Source organism: Pieris brassicae, chromosome 5 (genome assembly GCF_905147105.1).
Source record: "Pieris brassicae chromosome 5, ilPieBrab1.1, whole genome shotgun sequence".
Taxonomy (NCBI): Eukaryota; Metazoa; Arthropoda; class Insecta; order Lepidoptera; family Pieridae; genus Pieris; species Pieris brassicae.
The window spans coordinates 17,071,722-17,084,670 of NC_059669.1; the positions used below are offsets into that span (position 1 = coordinate 17,071,722).

The window sequence follows — 12,949 nt, forward strand, 5'->3', positions numbered from 1 at the left end:
AAAGCCTAACCTTTCATTCTATAAATTCTCGACGCATTCCAAAGACTGTTGAAATATTGGAAACGTGACAATGCCCTAATGAATTCTGATAAGATCCTAGCGTTAGTTAAATGTGCTAATTGTGGGTACTTATTTACGCCCATATCGGTTCTCACATTAGATTGCGGTATTCGAGGTGTCAATTTACTTCACACTGGTTATTGGTGTGAAATCAGTGGGTGTCGATTTTGTAATTGCGGGGCGATACTTTTTCAATCGGATTATATTAAATATCAATTATAGATAGAAGTTTTCTATTATACAAATAACAAAAATATAAAGTAATGCATGTAGGTTCTTACAGTAGCATCCTAATATCGTTCAGTAGCATTTATGCTATATTATATACTAGCTGCCCCCGCGAACTTCGTTTCTCCTTAATGTGGTTTTAGTTAGCTATAATACCGAGACACGAAAGAATATTTTCACTGTATTATCGTCACTATAATTTGTATTTGATGTACACTTCGTTCTAAGTAACACGTGGTTGGCAATTAGAAATAATTGAATTTCACTACAAAATAAATTTAATTTATACTTTAACCTCAATAACACGTGGTAATCATGATATTGAATTGTAGCATGTATATGACACGTTTGTCGGTTTACCATAGCAGTGCCATCTATTGATTACTTACTCAATCCAGTCGAAAAGTATCGAATTCTGTTAGAATCTTTTGGAGTTAACAGATAATTGTGACTGTCAATTAATTATAGACAAATAATTTGCAATAAAATAAAATTTCTACTATAATTAAAGATCTAAGCTATCCTATCTCTTAAGTTGGACTAGACTGCTCACGGTGTGCCAATTAAATTTAAAATCGTTTAAGTAGTTTAGGAGTCCATCGCGGACAAACATCATGACAGGAGATTTTTACATTATTAAGATTAGGGCTGGTCAATAAAATTCGATATTCAAATTGTCCCACTATTCGGTATGAACTTACGGTTACCAAAACCTTATTATGATTTATGTGTGTATCGTATATAGTAAAATACTTATTGGAAAATCGTAAAGCGAACTGTCAAGATACATCAGTACGAAGACGGCCAAATGCTGTTCGAAGGTAATTACGTCATGATAAATTTTATTTGTATCGAATACAAGTTGACCAGTTCAAGAGACCAAGTTTATGGTAGACCCAGGTCAATAGTTACTTGAAACATCTTAGGTATGTATATAGTTGCAATTTAATATGGCGGAAATAATGCCTTTGATAGCCGTTATAAAGTTTTATACAGCTTGGTGCTAATATCAAAGAGCTGTACTAAATGTAATATTGCCTTAATAACACTAGAATAATATGAGTTACTATATCATTAGTACTATATGTTATACATAACTTAAAATATCGTTATTTTGATTTAAGTACCAAGGTACATAGGAAATAGGTACATCATGAATATGTTTCTAAGAAAGATTACGTCAAAAACATCATTTATTTAAACAGAGTTCGCCTCACGTTAATGCTCATGGCGTTGTGATATCTGGCAAATATTATATATATAATAAGGAAGGATTAATAAAACAAACGAATAAACATGTATTGCAGGATTAACAGTGTTCAACCACATATAATCTTAGTTATAATGTTACTTTTGATCAATATCTATCAAACTTCGGTTGTTATTGTCTGGTTAGAATTGCAGTTTTTGGTTATAATCGGTAACATGGGTACATGTACATGTGTTTTTTTGTATATATAAATATAATATATACAATCTTCTACATTATAAAAACAAATATGAATTGGAGATGATTTCTCTCGTAACGTCATTTTTCCACACAAATTGTTTGCGCAGCAACGCTAAAGCATCATGGCTTTTATCTAATGGGGTTTGTCAATTGTCAACAAAACTGGAACTTTAGTATATGATTAGACATACTTGTTGTAAACGGATTTCACACCTTCTTTAACAACGGTGACTAAGTGTTGTAGCATAAAATATAATGTTAAAAATAAATATTCATAATTTTGACGGTCTATGTGCTACTTTTTTATTATAGCTAATAACCCTTATTATTTTTAGACATTATGACATAATATAATTTAATAATTGCCTGTGAGCGATATATTTGATAAATACTACATGATTTTATGCTTTTGGGAACATTGACTTAGCTTTGTAATAAATGTTATATATAACATTGTAATATTTTCATACGAAATACTTCCTCTACATAATGACCATCCTAGATTCTCTATCCCGATTTATGTCACGGTACTTATGTCTTAACGATAGTCGTGATCGAGTCGCAATCGAATCGAAATCGATAATTGTATTCGCATTAACGCGATCGTAATTCACAGCCATAGACATAAATTCAATCGAGCAATAAACGGAAATGGCCGCGGCACATCACTAGCCTCCCACGTGAAGACGGTTTTTTGTTGTCTTATTTAAAATATAAAGCCTTTACTAGCATTTTTTATTCACTTCAATATACTTAATATTGTGTCGAATGCATTATATTTTGATAAGAAATATATCCTTTTTCTTAAATATATTTCAGATATAAAGGTGACTAAAAAGCCAGACAAACGAACACAACCACCTAAAGCAACAGTAGTAATACATTTCTTGTAATTATAAGTAATGTTCAATGTTAGACTAATGGTTAAGCGGGCATGTAAGTACCTTAGTACGGTCAAGAAAACATCGAGAATCTTGCTTATGAAGAATTGGTACTGAATTAGATTTCAGACAAATATAAAGGGATTTGTTGGTAAATGTTATTTAATTAAAACAATCGCGGAAAAGCTTTCTCTGAGATCTAGACTAAATCTATTATCTAAATTCAATTTACGTAAGAAATCTAAAATAGTTTAAAGCCTTAGTAGTAATTGGCGTTAGGCGTGGCTGGTGCAATGTTACTCTCACGGGACAATGGATTACGTGAAAGTAATGCTAGTTAGGAATGTAGGCATTACTATAAAAAGGTATAAATTTATTTCAATGGGCGTAAAGATACGAATGTAAATCTAAGGTTTAGTAAATTAATCAATATTCGTTATATGCGATGCATTCTCTAAGAATTTATGAGATGCCGTATTGAGATATAAGTAAACCATTATTACATATATTGACCACAATCAAATATTACTCTAGAACAGGCATTCTCCATCCATTCACGAGAACGCGTTTTAGCCATATCCAGATAGAGCATTCTAATAAACGATACTATATCCATAGTTCATCGATTTTTTAACCATTAACACAAATACACACATTTAAACCATTTCACTCAAGCCTTTTACAAACTTAAGTTTTCTTGTTTGCAATCTGTTACTTAAATAAAGCTTATTACCACTGGGTAATAAGCTCGTAATAGGTCCTGATAAACTTTACTGTTTAAAACTTTTCATAGGTACTTAAATAGAGTATTACAAACAATTTGCTGAAACCGCGAAAAAGAACATGAATTTGTTAATGTTATTTATAATACGAGTAGTAACTATGTACATTGTACATGTATGAACATCAATATTCAAACAAAAACTTTATGTACACGTCTTAGAAGTTACACTTCCTTGGAGTAGCACGATAAAAATCTTTTCAAAAATTGTATACTACGTATGTAGAAAAAACGACACTTACAATAGAAAAAAAGGTATTTAATATTGAAATCTTTATTATCTTAAATCTAGTTAAATCAAGTTTATTTAAATATCACAAAATAACTGAAATGTTGACTATTGCTAACTTCAGGGTGTCGGTTTATTGTGACTGTGTGCCCGCGCATTCAAAAAATTACTCTCATCATTTTTTCCCGAAACACCAATAGAGGTATAACTTCAAAAAGATTTAAATAACCACCAGTTCCCAAATCAAGTGACTAAACTGACCCTCTCTCCGCCACTCTTTTTAATCACCAGGTTTTGGTACATGGAACTGCGACCGTGCTTCACTTGGTATCGTGAAAAACGTGACGGCTAAGACCACAAATAGCGACAGCGGAAGTCAGGCACAGAAGATAAAAGAACTTTAAAAAAGCATCAAGAATCAAAGGAAACAGGTACAGGAGTCTCAGACATTTGTCGGAATATTTATTCATCATTTCGTTTATTTACAACAGATGGCGTTCAGCGTGTGTATAACGCGATAACAAAACGACACCATAGAAATTTTCAAAGTGTGGTGTGTCATTCCGTATGTTAGGTTATTTTCGTACACCGACCTTGAGATTGTATTTGCTAACTACATTAACGTGCGACTTATCGTATACTCGTTGTACTTTATTTTATTTTTTAATACTCTAATCCGAGCTGATTATCATGAAATTGACAGTACAAAATTATTTGAGAGCAACATTTATTTGAAAACCTTATTCCTTATTAACCTTGTATTTAGCAATACGCCTTGAAAATTGAAAATGTTCTACACTACTAAACACTAGTAATAAGTGACTTAAGTTGCTCGATATTAAAAGACATTCTCGCCCTACTTACTAATGGAGATTGTGGTTTTATATTAATCAGCTAGGACATATAATTGCGTAATTCTCGTTTGGCGTTCAAATTTTTTAAACTGTAATTTAAAATATATTTATTCTAAATTTAAAATACATTTTAAAAACTTGAATAACAAATGGCTACATGGTGGGCCTGCGCATTTTATAGTCAGTTAGCTTTATCTTCTGGTATCAAACGCAGAGTGGAATATCGAATGTGTTAACCTAACGGAGTACATCGTGAGAATATTTGGAGTATGAAAATATTACCTTTCAAATTCCAAATTCCAATAGCTTCGAGCAAAACTCATGCTTAATTTTTGTTTTTTTATGTTGCTTCCGTGATTCGTTGTGTTGTATTTATCTAATACATATTAATATTCTGCATAAGGCTCTTATGTTACAGTAAAACTAAACAGGTTTATAATGAGCTCCCGTCAAACACAGCAAGACAAAGTACCGTTGACCGGCTGACCGCGTCAGTTCCAACAAGCCTGGCTAGGTCTTACCATCAGCGATACAATGCGTCATACATAATGACTAAGATGCTCAAAGCTTGAAAGATAATCCTTGTTACGTCCTGTTACGAAATTGTACTGTTTTACTGTTGAACTCGGGAGATTCTCTATTAAAATACAACTTGGCCACTGCACCTCTAATTCATCACACGACACGATAGATAGATATATATATATATATATATATATATATATATATATATATATATAGTTCCAATAATATAAATATGTACCTGTAAACACTTTCTATTAAAAAATAATATTGACATTTAAATGAAAAAAGACAATTGTTAATACTAATAATAATATTGTTGCTATATATGCATCTAACAAGATAGTAAGTAGATTGTATGTCCGGCCCCAGCAATCACAGAGTTTGAACACCTCTGTCTTAGGTTCTACATAAACAAGAGCGTGGGTTAGCGCATGAACTGAACTGCGTGTGAATCTTCTTGAAATTGCTAGGTGCCTAATACAATTAGTCGGAAATTGAACGTAGGGTTCACTGTACACATTCCTGTACAGAGTTTCATGATATAGAATCATAAATTCTATAAGTTCCCGTAACTCCCAATGATTCATTATTATTTTTCTCAAGTTATCATTGATCAACCTTCTGTGCCTGTCACGTGTTTTTTGCATGCATGCCAGTTTCCTCACAATGTTTTCCTTCACCGCATGAGCAAGTATTTTGCATACACAGGAAGAAATTAGCGTTGCTCCACAGGCACGCTGGTAGGTGCTCTGTAACGTCAAATGGTGGTACTGATTCCAATGTATTTATCATTGACGTCGTTTTTTAGTGCTGTGCAGAACTGAGGTCCAGATCGCTAAAGCTAAGTGGGGTTACGGAGTAGCTACGTCGGAGCTAAGCGGACAAGGCTCTGCTGTTACCACATCTCACCAAGGCGATTGTTGGTGGCGGCTTGGTGCTTTAGTGGGTCGTTTGGTTTACATACCGTTGATCTTATTCGTCCCTTTTTGAAACACTGGGTGGACCGACGGTGGGGATCGCTTTCCTATCGCCTCGTGCAGGTTCTCTCTGGCCATGGATGCTTCGGAAGTTATCTGCATCGAATCGTTGGAAGAGAGGCGACACCCGCTTGTCATCATTGTGACTGTTTAGATGATACGGTGAGGCATACAGTGGAGGAGTGTCCGGCTTGGGACTACTTTCGCTCGGTGCTTGCTGATAGCATTGATGGCAATCTGTCGCTTCCACTAATTATTCAAAGAATGGTGGAAGCTGACAATGACGGTCCTTGGAATGCCTTCATGGCTTTTTGTGAGGCCGTCATGAGTCAGAAAGAGAATGCGGAGCGTCAGCGTGAAAATGATTCAGATGCTCCGCAAGTAAGGAAACGACGACCGGGGCAGCGACGCCGTGTTTTCGCACGTCTGCCCTAAGTTAAGATTTGGAAGATTTGTGTGTGAGAGGAGTCATGTGGCATTGTGGCATTCGCGTTTGGCGGGGGTAAGGATAGGGCTCAGCTGTTACCTGCCGTCGCCCTTTGGCGAGCTGAAGTCATCCGTCAGGTTTTAGTGGGTAGGGTTTATTAAGTCTGAGTCCCACATAATCCCTGCTGGTGTAAAATACCGTAGGGATATGCGTAAAAGCATTTCCTGACGAAAAAAAAAAAAAAAAAAAAAAGGGTATGCGCAAGCCATTTTCCCTAGTAAAAAAAAGTTCCTACGTCGGAGTTCCAACGCATGAACTTAGCAGTATTATTGTTTAATATAAAAAGAGTTATAGGACTGCAATAAAATTGTCAAGCCAGAAAGACATTGAGAATATTCCTCTACATATATTTGTTTAATGAAGGTTAACTAATATTGATTTTCCGGTTCTTAGTCACGTCCTATTTTGTCTTCAAAACATTTGGAGGCTTCTCTTAACGACTTAATTAAAACAAGGTTTTGCTTTTAAGCGTAAAGTTTTTTTTTCAAATTAACATTTAATTTTTTCTTTTATATTTTTGCATATAAGGCCACATTTTATCAATTAGAGAGAGAGAGAGTTTTAGTAATAAGCCTTTAGCATATAGTTCGGGTATGTAATAATATAAGATGTATACGTATTTTAAGTTTTCCCGGGAATCGAACTCGGGAAAGGCAGGTGGGTTAAAGCCTCATGCGATACCTCTCCTCGGCTATGGATTTACTATATTTATATTTTTATTTAAAAAAGCTTTTAGGTGTTGGCCTCAGATTTCTGTATCCGTTTAATGACACACGCCGTCGACTTTTTGGATCTAATGCATACTGGTTTAGCCAGTGTTAAATGGGCACATAGACAGAAAGTCTGTTGGTGCACAGCCCGGGATTGAAAATACGACCTCAGCGTTAAAAGTCTCACACTGTAGCCACTAGGCCAACACTGCTTTACTGCTGATGTGGGTGTAAATATTTATAAGCCGTTCAAATGATATATGTATATATATACCTAAAGATACCTTTCAAGCAAATATTGTATTATTTTGTATAGTAGTAGTATAAAGTCATTCTTAATTACAGCAATGAAAAGACTTGACTAATTAAGTCTGATTCTACGTAAAACTTAAATCAAAGGTCCTATCGCTATATAAATAAAAAATGATTCGGACAGAAAAGACGTAAAAATCGCCTCCAATATCAATGCTAATTTTGTGAAATGACTACACATTTTGAACTAACATTTGTCTTAAGGAAGACACGACTATATAATAAATATTATAAAAATAGCATAACGGTTTCAGCACGCTACATAAATCTTAAAATCAATGAAACGTCTATTCGATCGAAATCGGTGAAGGTAGAAAACGGTTAGACCAATCACACCAAATATGGTAGCTGCTTGCATTGTCTGGTTGTGCAAGCTTATGATATTCTGTAGATAGAAAGTTCATATTATATAGAAAAGAAATGTATTACTATTATTAATAAATGTGCTTTTGTAGACCTGCAGATATATCCCGGAGATCCTGGGTTTTGATTCCCGTTGATAGGATAATAATAACGTGTCGCAGACACTAAGGGCTGATAGCGTACTGGTGTGCACGAAGATAGCACTCACTGCAGGACTATTTCAATATAAAAATATGTTTAATATTGACATAGTATACATATTTTTATATTGAAATAGTACACATAATATTTTAATGTTACCTGTTCTAAGCCCTCATCGCGATACTTAAGAGTCTAGAAGTTGTTTGACCTTCGCTATTTAGCTTACAGCATTAGAATAACTTAATTCTACAATATCCTATAAAGCTATAATCAACATTCTAGGTAGTTGTTAGATATTGAAGACTTCGGTTTCAGGTTAAACAATAAATAAATAAAAATTGTTTCATAAACAATCGGAATTTGATATTAGTTAAATTATATTGTGATATATATCTAAACAGAGCTTGGTGAAATGGCTGCACGTCTTTGGTGGTACATTTTGTAACATAAAAACCTTGGCAATTAAAAAGCGGCGCAATGAATGGATTTATTCCAGCCCGGTCTACCCTTTTTATTAGAAAACTGACTGTAAATGTACATTCAGAAGATATTTCTTGTGAATAGCCGTATGAATAAATAACAATTTTGTATTAGTTAAAAATTATGAAATTATGTCGTGTTCGTTTAGTGTCCTCTACTCATGATTAGGCATCGGCTCAAGTTATTTGGTATTTCTAAACTACGGATGATTATGGATTATACTTAAAGTACATACTTACACTATTTTATACTGAATTTTTTAAACATTATGAAAAAAGGTCTGACGGGAGTTTTCGTTTCATCGGTCCCAAACATTTCACACTGAGTTAATTTAATCAACGCACGTAGGCGAAAATAAACAAGAATATAAAATGAATCTGCAGAGTTTAACTTTAGATTTTTATTGCCTTACTAGTTTGTCGGAACCAATTTTCATATTAATAGCAATTTACATTCTAAATGAATATTTTATGCATACATTCGTTGAAATGCCCTTCTAACCGTCTAAGACCTATATAGAACCTTGTATTATGTGAGTCAAACACAGAAACTGATTAGGCGCCTATGACCAATACCTTCTTTCGTTCTCCGAAATCTCTTTTCTCTTATCAATTCCGTGGTAAATGAAATTTTTCAATGATAACTAAATTAATTTATCAATGATCTTTCTATCATGATCTATTTTATTCTTCCATGACTGTCAGCCTCGTGGTGGGTTCGTACCACATCTATATACCAATGGGACTTAGCTTGTACTATGAAGAACATTATCAGGTAATTAGGTATTAGGTATTAGATCCTAAAATATAAACCCCTCAACGAAACGGCTGCATAAAACATAGGCCACGACTCATAAATATTTTTACGCCATTGCATTTTGATTCTAATTTCATCTGTTCCGAATCTGTTACAGTGGAACAGGAGGAAAAACATAGGACAACATATTTTAAAGTATTTAATAAATAAATCGATCAGAACCATTTGAGGCCCAAGATCCGTGTTAAAAATAACATCTTAAAACTACCTAATTTACATGTTCTATAATATTACATGTTTATATTTCCTTCGAAATGAACCGGTATGAGTAGTAAGAGTCTACCAACGTTACTACTATCTGTAGATCATACATAATATCATAAAGTTAGCAATTTATTCATAGACAACACTAATCTTATGACTCAACGTTAAAGTTACGAAATTCTTCGTGTTTGTTTATGACTCGACTCTAGATTGACTTGTTTATTACCAATCATATTGTTATTTGTACGTGCTTCTATTTAAGATCAAAAGATATTACAGCAAGAAATATTTTATATGGGAGTTAAGACAAAAGGTTTTTATATATTTTAATTGAATAAGACAAACTCAAGACAAACTCAAGACAAACATACATTATGATAGGCATCTACAACAATACAGGCATAAGTAAGTAAGAAAACCGTGCTTGGCTAGACTGAAATATTATCAAGAATACAATAAAACTTATTACTTGGAAAGTGTATCAAAATCAAGACAAAATATTTTAAGTCAAACTTTGATGGACACACAAGTGAACATTAACAAAATAATTCCTATCAATATTGAAAACTTGGGTAAGTTGGATTAAAATGTATTGTAAAACCTATTTTTGTTTCTTATTTAAGGTCAAAGACCGCTGAAGCAGTTTCAATATGACCGGATCATAGTTTCTAACAAGGTCCCACTCCCGCGCCACTGCTATTTCCATTTGATGTCTTTATTACTTTACGCAATTATTTTACTTCTCGCGTTTCAAAGTTGTTAAATTATAAATACACCAGGTTCATTTAAATACAAACTTATACCTACTTTGAAATAAGTGTAAATCTCCATCATCGCATTTTCTTATAGTTCAATAAAATAATGGTTGTAACTAATATCAAACGGTCAAAGCTACTTTGCGCTTTAATTTCTTAGCTATTGAACATGATGTCTGCGCAGAATTTAAATTATAATAATTTTCTATTCGTTATTTAAGCGTTTAACCCTATGTAAAGAAGTACTACAACATTTAATTCATACCCTACACTTATAATCATATTATCCCACTAATTGCAACTCATACCGCATTTCTTTTTTAAAACTGTTGTATCTTATAACAATTTTTTTAAGACCATACTTATATAAACACTAGCCCTTTTAAAAACTTCAAAGATGTTTACATAACTCTCTATCCGTAGTCATGTAACAAATACTGCCTTTAGATTAATCTTTACTAAGCATACCTCTGAATTTAACAGTAAATGTACAAGAATTCATGAAGATATTTTGTAATCGTGTGACTGATGCCGTAGGCAAAGGCAATATGTTAATATATGCCTGTATTGGCTTCCAGGCAAAAAAGTTGGCCTTAATCACCAATTATAATAGCCGCTGAAAATGTTGCTTCACGCTATATACAAAGTCTATTTTTATTCGATAACAAATTTTATTTCAAATATTTTTGCACCTAAAAACAAAAACTGTGAATTGGTTGTTATTTCATGGAATTATTTATCCTGGTATCTATTTTATCTAGTCTTTTAAGGGGACGGAATAGAATAGTTAACCAACCAACACTTTGACAGGTCGTAGTTTTAAAAGACAAAGTCTTTTAAGATGCCATTATGTAAATATAAATATATAAAATATAATTTATAGCTATGACGTCTCCCTGCTTCAGAGGTCATGGCGTCCCGATTTCGATACCGCTGTAACAAGAACTGTTCAGGAATAAAAGGCTACTTCCAAAATTAATAATGTAAACAGATACACGCTTGCTCCGTACTGGGCTACAGGAATCTAAAAACTATCATGCAATCAAACATAGATAAAAAAGATAAAATCTTAAAAAATCTCAAACGCCAAAGAGCATTGCGTGACTGTATCGCATACGATAACAGTTTAAAAATACGTGTTTTTTAATGAACTCAATTGATAATATCAACAAGCCGTATTTTAATTGTTTAATGTGCGTAGTAAAATCTATGGGCATTAAAGTATCGCGTGAGAGGGAGTCGTAAATTAAAATTAAAACAATAGTATGTATTTCATTTTTAACGCACGTTTAACCGCTGCAATTTACTTTGCGTACACCTTAGTTGACACTCTATGAGATCTTTAGAAAGATACCGTAATAACGTTTTAAAATACACATATACATGTTAGTGTTGTGGTGGTTGAGGACATGTGGCTACGGGATAGCACAATCAATTCCTATATAATTATTATAAGGTATGCAACAGCCCGTGCAATATATCCATCATCAAGTATTTAATAAATTGATTTGAATTTATAAACGTGTAACATTATTTACAGACAAATATTCATGGGCAAGTTATGTTATGCATATTCCCATGTCTTTAAGAAATTTTTGATGCAAGTTCGAGATAGTATATTAAATATTAGATTTAGAGAGATGATTTAAAAAACTGACTACGCATACAAAGTTAAAAATCAGGATGCGATCCCTCACAAAACAATACTTATATAACATTGGTTGCCATAATAGGTTGATCTACTACAAAATAATGTCTGACTCAGTCTCAAAAAAAAATTAAAGAAACTTCAAAACTTTTTAAAATTCATGATTCAATTACGGTATTCGTAGTGAATGTGAATTCTCGAATAACATAAGAAACCTAACACATTTCCACTGTAACTTTTATTACATCTAAAAAGGTTGTAGAGAGACTGTGGTAATTTAATTTGCGGGAAATAAGAAAAAAACCTTCGTACGACGCACATATTTTCTTGCAGAAGCAAAAAATAAACCCACAAAACTTCAGTGTTGCCAGAAGCCATACGAATTAATACACGTTGTTAAACAGGTTACAGTAACCCTAGAAATATGCAGATATGACTGTATATTTTATTATAGCAAGAGCGGCGATTTCGCACACATTGAATTCTACTTATTTTCGAAGAATGCTAATTGAATTCATATAAAAGTTATATTTTGCACGTATAAAATTAAACAGATTGAAGAGAATTTTTGTTTAATTTAGCTGGCTTACCATTAGTTTGACGGATTACCTACCTATATGTCAAATATAAGAAACTTACAGCACCTTTTGTTACCATTTTTATACAAATATTTGAGGCAGACCTATATCAAGATCGCATTCACATCGTAAACTCATCTTACAGATATGATTTCAGATTGTTTGGATTTCTCGTTCTCGTTTATATAAACTTTGTTACAAAGCTGTTTCTGAACGAATGTATTTTAACCAGTTTTTTTTTGGGATTTGTCTGCAAAATACCTTTAGCTAAGAGACTTTTCTATACACTATGGTGAATATTTAAAAAGCAACGTCACATGGGAAATAAACAAAATGGCTTAAAGAGGCAAATAGCAATGCTCCAACTTATATCATACTCTGCTGTGGTGATGTATTTTTATGAAATTTGTTATAAAGATTATTTTCATACTAACCTGTCGCCGCTTAAAATATTATTAGATAGTGATACA

At 33.1% G+C, this 12,949-nt stretch overlaps 2 protein-coding genes across 2 annotated transcripts in view; one reads left to right on the top strand and one right to left on the bottom strand.

Annotated features, from left to right (window-relative positions):
* The window catches only part of LOC123709755 (F-box/LRR-repeat protein 7), a 41,470-nt gene that overhangs the window by 16,657 nt on the left and 11,864 nt on the right, over positions 1-12,949 (bottom strand). The window lies entirely within an intron of this gene.
* Positions 2,659-6,420, top strand: LOC123709549. The gene is made up of 3 exons (XM_045660954.1): positions 2,659-2,674; positions 5,817-5,962; positions 6,049-6,420. The coding sequence occupies exons 1-3, from the start codon at positions 2,659-2,661 to the stop codon at positions 6,418-6,420; spliced, it is 534 nt and encodes a 177-aa protein (XP_045516910.1).

Coding starts and splice junctions, on each gene's coding strand:
- LOC123709549 (XM_045660954.1), top strand. Junction 5,963..6,048: donor GTGCTTTAGTGGGTCGTTTG/GTTTACATACCG, acceptor CGCCTCGTGCAG/GTTCTCTCTGGCCATGGATG.